The sequence below is a fragment of the Cheilinus undulatus genome, linkage group 11 (genome assembly GCF_018320785.1).
Source record: "Cheilinus undulatus linkage group 11, ASM1832078v1, whole genome shotgun sequence".
NCBI lineage: Eukaryota > Metazoa > Chordata > Actinopteri > Labriformes > Labridae > Cheilinus > Cheilinus undulatus.
This window is the reverse complement of record NC_054875.1, coordinates 37045423-37063377: the sequence shown is the minus strand read 5'-3', so window position 1 is coordinate 37063377 and position 17955 is coordinate 37045423. Positions and strand designations below refer to the sequence as shown.

Below are 17955 nucleotides of genomic sequence, written 5' to 3'. Positions count from 1 at the left end.
AGGGAGCACTTGATCACATTTTGTTGATTGGAAAGGCAACCTAGAGGGTACTTAATCAAGTTTGGTCTATTGTAAGGGCACCATAAAGGGTATTTTACAGTGCTTTAACCACTGAAAGGGCACTGAGGGGACACTTCATTGTGTTTTGTCCAATTAAAGGGCACCCTGAAGGACATTTTTATATGTTTACCACTGGAAAGATAATCTGTAGGGCTCTATCATGTTTTAATTAACATAGGGGGGCATCCCAAAGGTCCCTCTCTGAACTTCTCTCTCCAAATACGAGTGAACGAGTCCACCAGTGTTCAGCGCAGCAACTTGATCTCAAATGTTATACTTGCTCGATTAAATTCCATCAGCTTTGTTTATGTTCTCCTCTTTAAAAATGAAAATAATAAAATGTATACTCTGCATAAAAACAAACCAGGTCCAGGTATTCAGTCCCCCTTTTGCCCCCAAAGCCCGCCCCTGAATGCTGTTCGTTGATTGTACAGAAAGTAGGTGAGGCGATTCGCGTTCACACCAGCAGGTGGCTCTCTCTCCACAGACCTGACCTGCTCAATCTCCACTGTCACAGCGAATCAGCTCCGCCATCAAAACATACCACTATGACAGACTCAGGGCCGAAGTTCAACATAATTAAGTTTTTAAAGATTATTATTAGTAGCCTCTTCATTATAGCACTGCTGCTGTTTACTATAGCAACTATCAGGACTTTCACTCTGGACGTAAATGTCGAGCTGCAACTCGCTCACTGGGAAAAGACGAACAACATTTCCCTCATGATAGACCACAGCCAGAGACAGGAGCTTCTTGCCAATTTGAAAGGTCTGTAAAGTGTAGCATGTTAACATGTCAGTGAGAACGGGTTAAGTGAAGTTACAGAAGGAGCCATTAACCGCATGTCCAGGTAAACTAGGTTAACAGTCTGTTTTCATTCATCCAGAGGCTATCCGGATCCCTACAGTGTCATTCTCCGAGACAGAGAGCAACACTACGGCTCTGGGTGAATTTGACAGGTTCCTCCGAAAAGGTAAAGCTGCTATAATATGTGATATGTAAGCTGTCTTCTTAGTTGCGAACTCGTTGAGCAGGTTTTATGTTGCTTGGTTGTTTTTACAGAAGTGTCGGGTTGTTACACGGCATGATATAGCTGAGCAGAAGCGTTAGCAAACAATTAACGGTTAACTAAGTTTTCAATGCTAGCCGCGAATAAGGAGGGCTGTACTGTTAGCTAACATACCTAAGCTAACGTAAGCTAATGTTGCAGACATTTACATGTTGTGACCTGTGTTGTTACAGTCTTTTGTCTTGAGGGTTTCTTTATCGACAATATAAAGTTTATTACTTTACTGGGCCAACTGTCTTTATAGGTCACAGGGTAACAGTCATCTTCATGTGACTCTAAATGCACATTTGTCTCTCTGAGTTAGATATATTTCCAGTTGTGATAATTACCTTTAACAATGTGATGTGCCCACAGCCTTGATAAATAACATTTATTTATCTGCTGCTTTATTAATGAAGAATCGTCTTCAAAAAAGACAAAAAAGTGAAAAGTCCCATCAGGTTTTGTAATCTTTGCATGTTTTTTTCTTGACTAAAAATGAATCTCCATGTAAACGTGTGTTCTTCTTTCTTTTCCAGCCTTTCCAACAGTTTTTTCTTCAACCTTGGTGCATCATGAAGTGGTTGCCAACTATAGCCACCTGTTTTGGGTGCAAGGGTCCAACCCGAGCCTGGTGCCGTACCTACTGCTGGCCCACATTGATGTTGTGCCGGCCTCAGAGTCTGATGGTTGGGACGTCCCGCCATTCTCTGCAGAGGAGATGGATGGCTTCATATATGGTAGAGGGACCATAGATGACAAAAGCCAAGTAATGGTAAGAGGACAAGCAATAATTAGCATGATCTGGCTTAAAAATCCGAGTTTAGAGCAATAATTAATTTAGCTTTAATGTCCCAGGTTGGCTAAACAGTTATGCTTTATGTCTTTAAGGGAATACTTCAAGCACTGGAATACTTGCTGATAAAAGGATATGCTCCACGCAGAGGGTTTTACATCAGTCTTGGTCATGATGAAGAAGTAATTTTACTATATACTCATTTAAATGTTCATGAAATATTTCTGAAATTGTAAGTCCAGTTAATATATAACTTCAGTATCTGGGTGTCTGAGTCATTTTATTTTTCTTTTCAAAGGTAAGTGGTCTCAAGGGGGCATTGACCACAGTGCAGTTACTAAAAGAGCGTGATGTACAGCTGTTGTTTGTCCTGGATGAGGGCCTAGCTGTTCTTGACGGAGTCATCAGTGGTCTTGATGGACCTGCTGCCCTGTAAGATTCCACTCTGCTCTAGTGTAACAACTTTAGCATCATAGAAGGTCACCAGCTTATTGCATCTTCTTTAAAATTGTGTGAAATGAGTAAATGAAAAGATGTTTACTTCAAATTCTGTTTATATGTCTTGTTATGAATTTGTAGGATTGGGGTAAGTGAAAAAGGAGCTGCCACTGTAAAGCTTAGTGTGTCTATGGCCCCTGGTCACTCCTCAATGCCACCCCGTGAGACCAGCATTGGGATCTTGGCAGCAGCTGTCAAAAGGTGAGGGCACATATTCTCGAGAGATTTTCATTCTTCAGCACAAAAAAGCCAAATGTGATGTTTTAACTAAAGCCCTACTCCTACATGTATGAGTTTCCCAAAATGTCAGCTAATTTTCAGGTTGAATTTCATTGGTGTTGAATTTTTCACCCTGAATTTTTGCCAGAATTTTCTCCTGGTGCCTGGTGAATTTTCCATGTGAAGTTTGGGTGAGCTGAATAGGGATGCAGCAGGGAATATTCAGGAAAATGTATCCCCAGCTGGTGGGTGTGGGTGATGATGTATTATGCCTTAGCCATCATGCACCATAGACTGTAAAGTGAAGAACCAATACTGTATTGTGCACACGATGATACTAAGTTATTATATTTCATTTCTGTCAGTTTGTTGTTCTTCTGTCACTTTTACATTGTACAAGACCTATTGCAACAGAAAATTTACCCCATTCAGTACTGCAAGCCATTTCATCCCTGTTCATAATATGCTGGAATCATGAGACACAGACCAGACCAGTGGGGGCTGGTGCCACTTTAACCACACTTCTCCCTCATTAGGTCATAATTGTACATATAAAGAAAGCAGTGAGAATACTGTTATGCAAATTAACCTTGAGTAATGCTGGTTTAACTGACAGGACTCCTCTGCTAAAGACAACGTGACAGGGGAGGGCAAAGCAGCAGAGAAGTATGAGCGGTGAACAATCACTGCAACCTGAGAGCTAAATTACTGTACTATACAATGTTAAAATGTCATGTAGAAGACGCTTTTGTACAAAGCTACATACATCTGAGAGTAAGAACAACACAAGCAATGATCTAGTCAGGAGGAAACAACATCAGTAAGTGCCACAGAGTGCCTAAAGTCTATTCGGACGCAGGTGCTGCCATGCAGTGTTAGAGGCTATGCATGGTGAATTGTTTTTGTTTTGTTTTTGTTTTTCTGTCTGTTTATTTTTAACTATGAACATCAGCAAAGGAGCTAGGGCTAAAGGATTTGGCAAAATAATCAAATTGCAATCTTTTTTTTCCCAATGTTGCAATTCAAATTTAATATGTGATTATTTTCTAAGTTCCTCAACTTAGTGTATTTCTCAATAAAAAGGCAATAAATCATTCTATATTGTAATGAAAACATTATTTGGTAGATTCAACTAAGGCTGAAAAACAAGGATTTAGGATTTTTTTAAATACTATAAAAATAATGTTTGAACATTTGCATGTGTAGAGGGTCATGCAATCACTTTCTCTGAAAATTATAGAAGCACATTTTGCAATCTAATCTAAATTTCAAAACATTGATCATTAACACGAGACCTCCCAGATTCAGAGGTCCAGCAGACTCGGTGAGCAGGAGTTAATTTGATCCAAGCTGGAGCTATTGAGCTGTGGTTGCATGGTGGGAATGACGATAAGCCCAGTCTTGGACAGGTTGAGCTGAAGGTGACATTCATCCATTTAGAAATATCAGCAAGGCAGGATTAGATCAAATTGAGACAGTTGTCATCTGTTGGAAAGGATAGGAAACCTGTGTATCATCTGCATAGCAGTGATACAACAACTTGGGAGTGGATGATTGCACCAAGTGAGGTGATGTATATTGAGAAAAGAAGGGGAACAAGCATTGACCCTTGATGGTACATGATATGTAATACTGATATAAACGTTAAGATATTGTTAATCCCTTTGGCTTCATCTGCCACTTCCACATTGTTCTATGCCATAAACACTTCTTTAGGCTTCAGTCTCCCACTGTGAGTTATATATGTGAACAGGTAAGTCAGGAAAACCTCAGGGGTTTTCTGGAATTTTTCCAGAGTGTTTGTGCTAAAAAATGTCTGTCTTGTTTTCAGGTTAGAGGATAACCCCATGCCGAGGTTGTTTGGCCTTGGGCCTGAACGTGGAACTTTTGAGCATCTAGCACATAAAGTAAGATAAAGTAACCATTTGCCAAAAAAAAATATGTCTCTCACAGTTTTAACTCACCTGCCCATTCTTTGGCTTAGTTCAAGCTTCCAATGAAGTTCATATTATCCAATTTTTGGCTGTTTTCCTCACTCCTTGCAAGGTAAATAAATCAGAAAATTCACTCAGTATGGTTCTTTTGATTTTTTGTCTGTTAGACTAAATCATCTTTGTTTTCCATTTCAGGGTGCTTGAAAGAAAATCAGACACTAATGCTTTTGTAAGGACAACCACAGCAGTAACAATATTTAATTCAGGAGTTAAGGTATGGACGCCAATATCCATTCAAAAGATTGAAACTTTTAGATGCCAGTAATCCTTTTGTCTCAAGAAAAAGTCCTGTTATCTTTCCTGTGTGCAGATTAATGTCATCCCTTCACATGCTGAAGCGTATGTTAATCTACGAATCCATTCAGCACAGACTTTACAAGAGGTAGAGTGTGATATTTGTACATTTTTTTGATTATTTTAATATTTAACTTCTAATATTGTGTGTTGAATGAGATGTGTGCTGTTTGGTTCAGGTCCTGGACCTTATCCAGTCAACAGTGGGGGACGAGCGGGTGAAAATAGAGTTTGTTGATGGGTTTGACCCTTTGCCTGTCAGCTCATCCGATGAAAAGTCTTTTGGCTTCCAGATCATTAAGAAGACAGTGTTGGATATGTTTCCAACTGTTGCAGTAGCTCCAGGTATAATCCATATAGATTTTTTTTGGGGGGGGGGGGTAAGATTAAAAAGTCAAATATGTCTACCAGATGTCTTTGTAATGTTAAATCTGATGTTTTTCCTGCAGGTATTTGTATTGGGAACACAGACAGTCGACACTTCAAGGACCTGACCAATGATATTTATCGCTTTGCCCCTGTCTGGTTTAAACCAGGTGATGCTCAGAGGTAAGAATTCCCAAAAGCTAAGTTAAACATTTTGAGAACAGGCTGCTACAGCCTCTACAATATACTGCTTCTACAGAGTAATATCATTCTTAGCAAATCAAGGCATATACTGCGACAAAAAGGCCTCTTTGCTGCTCTCATTAACTTTGGATACATAAAGTTTCTCTTGAAAACATACCGCAAGGGGAGATTTAAGTGTAGAACCAACCTTTTGCCCAGTTAATCCCTCTGCTATGGCAATAAAAAGCCACTTTCCCTTTTTTTTCACTTTTGTTTGTTTGTTTTAGATTCCATGGCATCAATGAACGGATTTCTAAAAAGAACTATGAAGAGCTGGTGGTATATTACTCCCAACTGATTCAAAACTGTGATACTGAAAGGCTTCCTGAGCCTCACAGCTCTGTCCATGAGCTCTAAAGCGCAGGATCATACAGACCACACACAAAACAACTGGTTTCAAAATACCTGCACTAGGGAAAACTCCAACAGCTCATGAGAAGACCAAGATATATTTTGTGGGTGTACATTTTTTTTCCGAATTGAAACAAAATACTGAATTCAAAAGCCAGAAATAAATATTTTCAATTTTTAAGCAGTTGAGGCTCTACAATGAATATTTTTAATGACTTTTACTGTGTTGTAAATTGATCACAAGAAATCTACATTTTGATCCTTTGCATTTCTAAATAAGATGATGTAGCAGAGAACTTTGATGATTTTTGACTGTGAAATAATGATGGCACACGACTGACTGATGAATGTTTTATTCTGTAAAACACACTTGAAATCCTAAAAATGCTATGGTACATATGACTTCAGTGGAATGACTGTTTAATGTTTTATGGCTCCTCTTATCACAAGCGAAATGAGGTTTCATACTGTGGTGTTTAAACCTGCATATACAATGTGAACAATCAAAAATAAAGGTGCTCTTCAGAAGACATTTACACACTCCGTGTACAAATGAATATTTTATGTCATGTTTATTTAAGTATCTCACACTAGTCCTACAGTTTCAGCAGCCTACTGCCAGACAAGGTCACCTGTGAGGGGGGATAAAGGGGAGGGCTTACTGGGGCCCAGCCAGTTGGTCATACCATTGAGGTCAGGAAAATTATGATCCATTGTAAAGTTAATCTGTGTAAATTTTTTTTTTTACCAGAATAATAACCTCTCTTATCAAAGAAAGAATAAAAAGAAATGTTATTTGTTTATGCTGTAGTACAGTATAGCTTTTTTTTCAAAATGTAAACCCCTTTTCTTAAAACAGAATTACCCTTTTATTGGTAATATTAACAATGTGGATGGGCTGTTGAAAAACCTTTTGGAGAGTAATGGTGGACTTCATACCTAAGCTATGATATGCATAAACATCAGGATGCCAGAGAATAAAGTAAAGGGGACTAAAAAAAACTTACAGGGAAAAAGAATTAAATAATTGCAAAATGTAAAATAGGTAAAAATGTGCGAAAATCTAATAAAAGTTGCAAAAAAACTGGAGTAAAGTGTATATACTGTCAAGAATCCGTTAAAGTGGCAAAACTGTATATAAAAGCTATAGTAAATGGTTATGGAAGACAAAAGAAAACTGTAAAATGGGAGAAATGGTGAAAAGGGCTTAAAAGGTGGCACAACACAAATTGAAGGGGCCCAAAATGAGTTTAAAGTGGGAAAAAAATGCATAAAACATGAGTGGAACATTGATGAAAAGGGGTTCAAAGTGGCATGAAAGTGATTTAAACATCAGAACCCAGGAATAGCTAAACACACTTTTCAACTGGTAGCCAGAACCCTAGCACCAATGCTACTAATTCAAGGCACATGCATTGATATCGTCAGTAAATCACAACTGTGGACCCATTCACTAACTTTCTCAGGGTCCTGGCAATTCTATGGGCTGGCCTGCTGCCACATAGTGCTGTGTTCATAATTAGATGCAGCAATGCATTGTCATGAAGTCCTAATCAATATGAGCACCAAGATGTTGCAAGTTAAAACTGCAGCTAATCCACTGATGGCACTGTAATCGAAAATGCTGCAGATTACAATGAAGCCAAGAGGTGGCAGTAGAAGCCAAGCTAAGAGGTGCAGGGCATGATTTAAAAAAAAACAAACCAACAGGCATAGAGAGAAACTCTGTCCACTGACAGCAAAACTGAAAGCAGGTCATTGGAGCATCTTGGATTTTGCAAACATAAGACAGAGGGCCATGTGTCAAGAATTGATTAAAAACCTCAACAATATGACCAACTTTATCTACAGATTAATAAAAATCAATAAGCTGCTAGGAACTATAGCAAAGTGGGCAAGAGCATCTCAGTGAGTGACAGATTCAAGTCAAGAATTTCTATCAGCTTCTAAACAGACTCAGAAACCACAAAAGCTCTTTTATGCTTTCAAGACTTTGCTCAGTGTTGCTGATAGTGAAGGCTTAAAGCAGCTGCTTCATGCATGTTAGCTATATACAAATGATGATGAAATTATTATTCCTGCTTTGAAAATGTTATTTTAAAAAAGTATTCCAAAGTACTGTTAAAATGAGCAGGAATTTTGAATGGAACTTTTCCATACATCCTGTGAATGCTTATGTGTGTTGAACACAGAAACGGTAAACAAAAAAACTACTTTGACCTGGAAAGAGAAGCTTAAAATAACGTACAGCTTTGGGATGGGGTAAAGCCTAGGATATTAACTATACAAAAGGCTGGTATACTCCTGTTATCTTTCTTGCCTCAGATGAAAGGTCTGCAGCCAGACCTTGCAATCCAGTATCTGACTGTTAGATGTCATTAATTTTCCGAATTTGACACTCTACACCTTTGAGTAAATACCATCTCAAGGCAGAACAAGAGAAAGTATTGGTAAGGAGGCCTGAGTGATGGATGGAGCAGAGCAGTGCTGGTCTGGATGCTGGCAACGCTAAGTGTTGTGGTGTTTTCATGATAAGCAGGTAAGTTTAAGTGATTAAACTCTCAACTCTCTCTTTGGTGGCCTCCATGGCAAGTCCCGTTGCCACTGTAAGAATTTCCCTGCTTTTGAAAACTTGAGGAAATATTTGAGATACTCTAAGACCTTCATTAAAAAAAGGAATGGTCACTTTTTAGATTAGATATTTCAGAGCAGAAATTCTACATACTGTATCTTTAAAATAGTGGGTTAGTTTTTGTTATAGGAACAAAGCCCAGGATATAAGCCCAGCAAACATAATTTGGACAATCAAAATAAAGTTTTGTATGACCATAAAATATGTATAAAATGCCTTTTAAAGGCCAAGAAGTAACAAAATACAGTCAGAATATTTAATTTGACTTTTTCAACATTTGTTTTGTCTGACGTAGAAAACCGGTGTCATGGTTTGACTGGTGCTGAATTTATTGAGGATGTTACATTAAACATTTTACAATATTATTGTCACTTGAAACTGATTTATGTTTTCAAAACATGAATTTACCAAGACTAATATTGAAAATATGTGCCTTTGCAGATGCCTGGTAATAAACGCTGGTGGTTTATTAATCTCATTTAATGAGTATGCCAGTTACCTGACAAGTCAGATGGATGTGTTTCACACATCCATCTGGGAAACATTGGACATACAGCGTTTGGGAAAGGGCAGAGCCTTTGAAAAAAAAAAAAAACTCAGAGGGTGATTGGATTAACGTTCTGTCAGATCTTTACGGGCCGATCAGAGCAACAAAACACGTGACGTAGCTGCGACCAAGGTGCGCATGTGCAGCTACCGAGGAATAGTGCGAAACCATGGCAACTATAGACTTGTCAGTACACGACTTTTGTCATTTTTGAAAAGAAAACAACTCACTGCTGTTCTTTGTTCTTCCTTTAACAAAGGAAATGTTCTCATAAAACTGGCGCTTTAGCAGCATCAACGTAAATCTCTCCCGCCACAGTTGCACTGACCTCTTGTCACTGCTTGCTTATGTCATGACTAGCCCGCGTCCAAAAGTACTGCCCCTCGATGCTTACTGGTCCTGTCACTTTCTAACCGGGCCCAACCTGTTCTAACAGGAGCTTTGCTAGATGGATTCGCCAGTGAGAAACACGGAAACGGGCGTAACCATCTGCTTTGCAACGTTATATGCCAGCTGTTTCTTGTGGCATTAATGTCTCTTAAAACCAGGCAATTGCTTTGAAATTATTTGTTTATGAAATAAAAATAAGGGGGTAAATACTTGGAGTTTGTTGTTTTGGTTGATTGAGGGTTTTGGTAACCTGATACGCCAGATAGATTGGTTTCACACATCCATCTGGAAAACCTTCAATATACAGTGCTTAACAAATTTATTAGACCACCTGTCATATTTGTCTCAAGACCATCCAGCATCATGAAGTGCTTTAATGCAGACTCTTTCATTTTCAGTGAGCTCTCCACGTTTTACCATTTTGAACAGGAATGAGGGATTTTAAACCGAATTCACCCAAATTTGAGCCGGCTCACTGGGCTTCTCTGAGTAGTCAGAAATTAATCAAGCATAATATTCAACCACTAAAACTAATTTTTCTGTTCAGGAATGCAAGTAAATAACTATAATTTGACATATAAGTCAAGAAATATTAATGTGCTTTACTATTTTTTCAGGGGTTTTTTGTAAATCAGTAAATTTGAAAATTCATGGATAATAATAATATATTTTAGCATGAAAAAAATATCATTTTGGTTAAAGAGCTTCTTCATATTGGTGTATTAACCATTGCAAAAACATAAAAATGATTTTGGTAATTACCAATGCTGTTAATTTAGGGCAGCTGTGGCATAAAGCTTACTTTGGTTAGGGTTAGGGCAGTCTAATAAATTTGTTAAGCAGTGTACAGCTTTTGGGAAAGGGCAGAGCCTTTAAAAAAAAAAAAAAAAAAAAAACTCAGGGTGATTGGATCAGCGCTTTGTCACATTTTTATGGGCCAATCAGAGCAACAAAACACGTGACATCATCACCGCTACCAAGGTGCAGGTGTGTTGCTACTGAGGAATAAACTCTAAAGAGAACTACATAATGCGAACCATGGCAACTTTAGACACGTTAGACACTTTAGACAGACACAACTTTTGTCAATTTTGAAAAGAAAACAACTCAATAGTGTTCTTTGTTAATCTTTTAATGAAGAAATGTCAAGTTCTGATAAAACTGGCGCTTTAGCAGCTTCCACACGAATCTCTTCTACCACAGTTGCACTGGCCTCTTGTTGCTGCCATAGACTGCAGAAAGAATTGGACAAACCCAGTGTGACGTCGGTCATCTGCTTACAATAGGCGGGCTCAAATGGCTCTTGAAGCCAATCCGTGGAGGCTTCCAAACTGAAATCACGGTCTCAGCCAAACTTTGGATCAACCTAACGGCCCGCCCACTAAGCGCGACTTCCTGTCAGCCTGCTAGCTAGCATTCCGGTTGACAGAAACAGAGCCTCTGCCTGCCGAGTTATCTGTCAGTCAAATGAGACGTGCCAATCAGCTTTCATCCTAAATATAATCCAAACAATCGTGGTACCAAAAAATTCACCCCCCCTACAGTGAGAGCACAACAAGACACTAGCTAGTGAGACACGTTTGGTGTTTTGAACCAGGCTGTAAAGCAGTTTATTTCTAGTGTCAAAACGGCTGTTTAACATGTCCAGACGGGACTTCCAATTTTCCTGCAGCCAGCGTCAAGTGGACACTCACGGTATAGCAAATTTTGCACTTCCGCATTGGCTTCATTTTTCAGGACCGGAGGTTGCTGCTTGGTTGCTGCTCGCTTACGTCACGACCCTAACGCGTCCAAAAATACTGGCCATTGACGCTGATTGGTCCTGTCACTTTCTCACCGGGCACAAACATTTCAGATGAGAGCTTTGCAAGATGGATTCGCCAGCGAGAAACAATGAAAAGGCGGAATCCATCTGCTTAGCAAGGTTAGGTCACCACATGCTGCCACAACCACTTCTCTGCTCAGTGTTATTCAGTCTACATTTAAAACTACAAATTTTCAGTACTAAAATCAGTACCAGACACTTTCTTTATATAATTAAACATTTATATAATTAATTACAGTAAAACACATAGCTAGGGACTATAAAAACAGGTGAAAGAGACCTTTCATACCTACTGCAGCTAAAGAACATGAAATAGTTGGACATTCGTTGAAGCAAATGTCAAACCAAGCGCCTCCATAGCAATCATCAGAGTGGTTGGCTGGTTTTTGCTGGCTTTGGTGTATTGTGGCTTTGCCGGCTCTCCTTTGCCTTTTTTGTTTGGCTTTTACTGCCAAGATGCCCATCATTAGACAGATCTGGCTTTCTTTCAGCATAGATTTGCTTTGCTGCAATTCTCAACCTCAGCCTGATGTATCTTCTGATTATTTTTCTTTGTATGTCATGTCATGGCATGAGGGAAGCCTGCTGTCCAAAAGACTAGCCACTCTCTCCAGCAAGTCAACGGCATCTTAACTCCATAAAGAAGGCACTGGTCTTGGTTCGGAACAGCTCCTCAACTCTCCAAACTACATTGAAGGCCTCATGCGATGGTCGACAGAGCACACCTGGCTTACATTCCTTCAGCCTCAGTAAACAGCTGTTCTCTCCTTCAGGACTGTCATCAATGTGTGTAACTGCCCTTTTGCATGCATCACAGATTTTGGAGTTTCTGATGACCCTACTCATGATGTAGCCTGTAAGATGGTAGAGAGCACAGGTCTCCGTTTTTGTAAGGTCGGTAACACCTGTTTGTTCCAACAGCTGCTCTACTTTGAGGCCAGGACTTGGAGACGTCTCCTTTGTGGACAGGAAGTCTGCCAAAAAGCCAACAATTTTTTTCTCCTGTCCATTTTGTTTGGGAAGCCATACATGCGTGTCCCCTCCTCATACCAGTTGGTGCATCCAAATGCTGCGCAGCCAACCACTGGAAGGTATGAATCTATAAATGGATTTTATGATTACTACTTCTGTTTTAAAAGGTATGCCATTATTTCCTCCCTGCCTTACACCTGTTCCAATCCAACCCCATGTCTTTTCTCTCTGTGTCTCTTCTTTCTCATCTTACTGAGTCTCCCACACAATTGTTCGCTTCAGCAGCATCCACGCTAATGTCTTCCATCATAATTGCACCGGTCTTTTGTTGCTGCTTGCATACATCACGACTCTGCCCCGCCAGAAAGTACTGCCCCTTGTCACTGATTGGTCCTATCACTTTCTAAAGCCGGGTATACACTGTGCGATTTCAGTCCTACCATATGACAGTCGTGGCAGAATGTCATCTCACACAGTACAACTGAATCGCTTACAATGCACGACCATCGCGCACGAGTTGTGTGCTCACACTGTATGATCCGAGGGTCGTACATGACCTGAGTGCTCACACTGTGCACTGTTGGGACGGACTGTGACAGAAACCAATGGAATTTCTTTTTTAAAAGTCTCACACACTCAGAGTGAAGTGTATCCAGTCGTATTCTTTCTCACTCCCCCCTCTGTCTCTCCCACTTGCTCTCTCTCCCTCTCCCACTACCTCTGTCTGTCCAGAACACACAAACAGCATCATCTCTGTGTCAGCTGCTGGTCCCACGCGAAGGAATATTTCCTGCTTGTTTATTTCCTCATAGCGGGGGTGCATCAGAAAGTCAACAAGAAGGAAACAATCTCCCACAGCTGTTTCTCTGCTCGCGTTTCTGCTCTCATTGTGGAGTGTCTGGAGTCGTACGACCAAAATATCAAACATGCCAGGAATCCGTGGCTGAATCGCAGAATAGTCGCAAAGTGTACAGTACACCTGGCTTAACCAGGCCCAAACAGTTCAGACAGTCTTTGCAAGATGGATTCGCCAGTGAGAAACACAGAAACGAGCGTATCCATCTGGTTTTCAAGCTTATTTTAGGGCCGGATCACTCTGTAAAATATGCCATTGTTTCAAAATGTTGTGTTTTATTTGGCCAGCAGTGGGGGAGAATTCAGTGGAGTCAGCAGGGCATGAGGATGTTGAGGAGCACTGGGATTTTTCGAGGAGGCGGGGCCTGTCGGAGAGCATCGCCTGCTGATAGGCCGCTCAATGACGTCCTCTTTGTTGCCTCTGCTCAGAAAGCGCTTACTTAACTCCACTGCCTTATGTTCAAACTCATCGTGTGTACTGCAGTGTGTACTGCAAAACTGTCCTGTTGGGATGTTGTTGAGGAGTTTTTGAAGGTGATGGCTGTTGGCTCTAAGGAATGTATTTCTGCTTAATGGTTTGCAGTAAATTTTTGTGTCAAACCCCCCTTCGTTGTTTTTATAGATGGTTAAGTCCAGAAAGTGTATTTTTTCATTAGAATGTTCAAGAATTCACTTTCTTTTTACCACTATGGACCCCCCTTTATCTACAGAGCAAATAATAATGTAATTTCTCTTCCCAAGATCATTCAGACATTTAAATTCAGCATTTGTTAGATTACATTTCTTATTTTGTGCTTTATTGCAGATGTTAGTTCTGTCTTTTTCTACAGTGCTTAACAAATTTATTAGACCACCCTAACCCTAACCAAAGTAAGGTTTATGCCACAGCTGCCCTAAATTAACAGCATTGGTAATTACCTACATCATTTTTTATGTTTCTGCAATGGTTAATACACCAATATGTGGAAGCTCTTTAACCCAAATGACATTTTAATGCTAAAATATCATTACTATTGTTATCCATGAATGTTCAAATTTACTGATTTACAAAAAAACTGAAGAAATAGTAAAGCACATTCTCATTTCTTGTATGTCAAATTATAGTTATTTACTTGCATTCCTGAACAGAAAAATTAGTTTAAGTGGTTGAATGTTATGCTTGATACATTTCTGACTTCTCAGAGAAGCCCAGTGAGCCGGCTCAAATTTGGGTATAAAAAGGTAACTTCAGTTTGAAATTCCTCATTCCTGCTCAAAATGGTAAAATGTGAAGAGCTCACTGAAAATGAAAGCGTCTGCATTAAAGCACTTCATATTCTGAGAAAAATATGACAGGTGATCTAATAAATTTGTTAAGCACTGTACCTAATTGCTGTAAACTATGATTGAAGGATTGAGACTGGAATGAGGAATAAAGCTGGATTTCTTTTTGAAAGGTGTAACCTCTCTGTTAGGTGGATCTGCATCATTATTAGCAGTAGAGTTTCTCAAAACAACATCACCATTATTCAAAACACTAACCTTGCAAAGCAGATGGATATGCCCATTTCCGTGTTTGTCACTGGTGAATCCATCTTGGAAAGCTCCTGTCTGACATGTTTGTGCCCAGTTAGAAAGTGACAGGAGCAATCAGCAATGAGGGGCAGTACTAACTAGCGCAGCGGAGTCTTGACGTAAGCAAGCAGCAACAAAAGACCGGTGCAATTATGGCGGAAGATGGTGCTAAAGCGCCAGTCTTATCAGAACTTGACGTCATTTCCTCGTTAAGCGAAGAACAGAGAACAGCAGTGAGTTGTTTTCTTTTCAAAAACGATAAAAGTCATGTACTGACATGTCTACAGTTGTCACAGTTGTGTTATGCAGTTCCCTATGGAGTTTTGTCCTCGGTAGGGGTGCTGCTCCATAGCAGCTACGTCACGTGTTTTGTTGCTCTGATTGGCTCGTAAAGATGTGACAGACAGAACGTTCATCCAAGCACCCTCCAAGTTTTTTTTTGCTTAAACAATCCATCTGGTTTACCAGATGGATGTGTGAAACACGTCCATCTGGCGTGCCAGGTTATCAAAACACTAGATCTAGGGGAGAGAAAGTGCTTGAGACCCGAAAAGGTTGGCAATTTCCAGTGAATATTAATGCACAATGTGTACTAATTTTGACTTTGACACACATGTAGTATTTTTTGTGATATAGAGATAGGATTTAACATTATGTCTGTTGACTTTTGGAGGGAATGGGAATACATTTGTTGTCAGAATTGTATTGTTGCTGCTAAAATTGCATTGGAAGATTCAAGTTTTGTTGCACGTAATTACTTCTTCTAAAAAACGTGTTTCCGTATATTTGATAATTTGGCAAACACTTTTGTCATGTTTAAATTTTCATGCAAAATTATTTTCATTATGATTTAAAACCCAAACTATTTAACGATCAGTACCAATCCATCCAATTTCTATACCACTTATCGCTATCCCATCCTATCCAAGCTGTCACTGGGCAAGAGGCGGGGTACACTCTGGACTGGTCGGCATTCATTTGCCGGGCTGACATAGAGAGACAACCAACCAGGCATTTACATTCCCATCTACGGCCAATTTAGAGTGATCATAATGAGCATGTCTTTGGTGACTAGGAGGAAGCCGGAGTACCTGGGGAGAATCTATGCAATGCTACAATAAACCAGTGTTAATGTTGCTTTAAAGGCAGTATTGAAGAGCTTGGAGTTGTAAACCAACACAAATTGTAGAGCGGAGTTGGTCATATGGGGGAGCAACCATTCATCCCCACTTTTTGATTATACGATTTTGCAACATCTAAATATTTTGGCTTGTCTGGAACAATACTTACAACCAGCTGCTAAATATAGTCTATGGATTAAAAAAAAGACATTTGCAGCAATCCCTACTAGTTTCTTAATATAAGAGCTGGAGAAGAAAACATCCTGTTATATCAGTAATGCTTACTATCAGGTAACCAGGTAACTATGTTATGCATTTTGGAGATTTGTCTGGTTGTGATGAATAATCTTGAACAGGGCTGCCCAAAGTAATTCTGGTATTTCCTCAAAATAAAGCAAAGCTAGATAAGCTCAACTTACCCCCTCACAAACACCCCTCTCCTTTCCTAATACAAACACTGCAGCTCATTCCTCTTCCTCTCCCTCACTGTGTTTCTGCTTATCATCCTATCAGTGAGCAGGAGTAGAAGAAAGTGGCAGAGCAAGCAGACACTGAGCACTTATTTAAATGATCATATATGGTACTGATCTCCAAAAATAGATATCTTGATGGTCAATTAGGGCCTGAGCATCGACCTCGGTGCAAGGGTTCTATTGAAATTGAAGAAATTATTATTTATCTTCTCCCGACAAATATATTGCTAATTTGGGGGATTTAACATGGCACAAAACTCATCAGATTTACCCCAAGATTGTCTCCCAGTAGAAATTTTCATGTTTGGGTGGAATCATGCAAATCCATCAAACACAGGTCCTACAGTGGCCCAAAATGTGAGATAAGGGACTGGGTAAGGCCTGCAGGGATGAATATTGATACACATACAACAATAAAAAAAATAAAAAGTCTTGTGGGACTGTGCTCTTAAATGTACAGGAAGCACACTATAAGTAGCTTAAGGTCAAATTTTTGCATCAGGAAGTTTGCCTAACGCTGATCTGAAACATCTGATTTGCTTCAAATTTCACATGTATGATCAAAGTCTGCCCCTCTACACATTTAAGAGTAAATTTCATGGTTTTGCTGTAGCGCCATCTACTTTTAAGACACCAGTAGCACCTCTTTCATAATGCCCCCAGTCTTTTTTGGCTTTTACATAATAAAAATCAGTCCTGCTTTTATTACCTTTATATGTCAGCATCTTCCTTTGACATACTGCCACCTAATGTTGATAGGCAGTACTACCTCATATAAAAAGTGCACTATGCTCATTATTTTGAATTTAATGACACTCCTGGGAGGAGCTACACGGTAACTCTGCCATGATGCAGCAAACTGCACTTGTTTGCCAGCACCCAATTGTTCCCGCACACCCACGGTATTACACACCCTGACATGCTGGGGTGCGAGGGCCCTTCAGTGCGGCTTGCAGCCATAGTTTACCGTGTGACCCCCTTTCAAAGTTTGTTATACATGACCTTTATCATATGTATCATGCAAACACCAGCCTGATGTGCAGAGAGGGAGAGAAAATGCTCAAAGCGAGGCCCGTCCCCCACACATGATGAGGCTCCACATGCTGTGTGTGGTCTGCATATAGGGCAGGGACGGGTCTGATCTTGAAATATACACAAATTGTGTTTTCTTTTTATTTTAGAATTTTCTTTTTTATTAGGGAGAAGCAATTACTGTTAATCCATAAATAACTGACTCAGTCCATAATGTAATAAAATTATTACATTATTAGGAGAAAAGTATTTAGTTGTTTACTTCATAATGTTATCACATGTAAAATGTAATAAGTTATTACAATATGTCCTATGGATACGCTCAAGTTAACAAACAATTAAACCCTCAATGATTTGTGCAAAAACTCCAGTTGGGAATATGTGTCCTCTGCCTTGGGCTGCTTTGTTATAAAACCAGAGAAAACTATGAATCAGACAGAACAAATCAGAAGAAAATGTGCAGAAGTCTGATGGTATTTTATTATTTGATCATTTTATTAAGTTTAATATAATTTAGTAGCATACATTTTGATTTAGATAAACGCCATATGAACTAAGTACACAACAGCTGGGCTGTATGTTAGCAGATGCAACCATTCGTTTGTAGTAATTTACATGTAGTTTAACAAGGTACTGAAAAATCCATGTTACAATGATGCAATATTTGTTGCTGATTGGAAAAAGG

General features: G+C 39.5%; 1 protein-coding gene across 1 annotated transcript; it reads left to right on the top strand.

The window, feature by feature from the left end:
- Nucleotides 1-562: 562 nt before the first annotated feature.
- On the top strand, nucleotides 563-6401 carry LOC121517003 (N-fatty-acyl-amino acid synthase/hydrolase PM20D1.2-like). Its single transcript, XM_041798483.1, has 13 exons — nucleotides 563-828; nucleotides 947-1033; nucleotides 1648-1883; nucleotides 2000-2086; nucleotides 2203-2336; nucleotides 2484-2603; nucleotides 4453-4528; nucleotides 4606-4667; nucleotides 4751-4829; nucleotides 4926-4997; nucleotides 5089-5254; nucleotides 5359-5458; nucleotides 5746-6401. The coding sequence occupies exons 1-13, from the start codon at nucleotides 609-611 to the stop codon at nucleotides 5873-5875; spliced, it is 1569 nt and encodes a 522-aa protein (XP_041654417.1). The 5' UTR covers nucleotides 563-608; the 3' UTR covers nucleotides 5876-6401.
- The last annotated feature ends 11554 nt before the right edge of the window (nucleotides 6402-17955 follow it).

Bases quoted from the DNA above. Each gene is read 5' to 3' on its own strand.
- LOC121517003 (XM_041798483.1), top strand. From the start codon at position 609: ATGACAGACTCAGGGCCGAAGTTCAACATAATTAAGTTTTTAAAGATT. The intron at 2,604-4,452 runs GTGAGGGCACAT...TCTTGTTTTCAG, and splicing joins TTGGCAGCAGCTGTCAAAAG to GTTAGAGGATAACCCCATGC. The intron at 4,830-4,925 runs GTATGGACGCCA...TCCTGTGTGCAG, and splicing joins TATTTAATTCAGGAGTTAAG to ATTAATGTCATCCCTTCACA.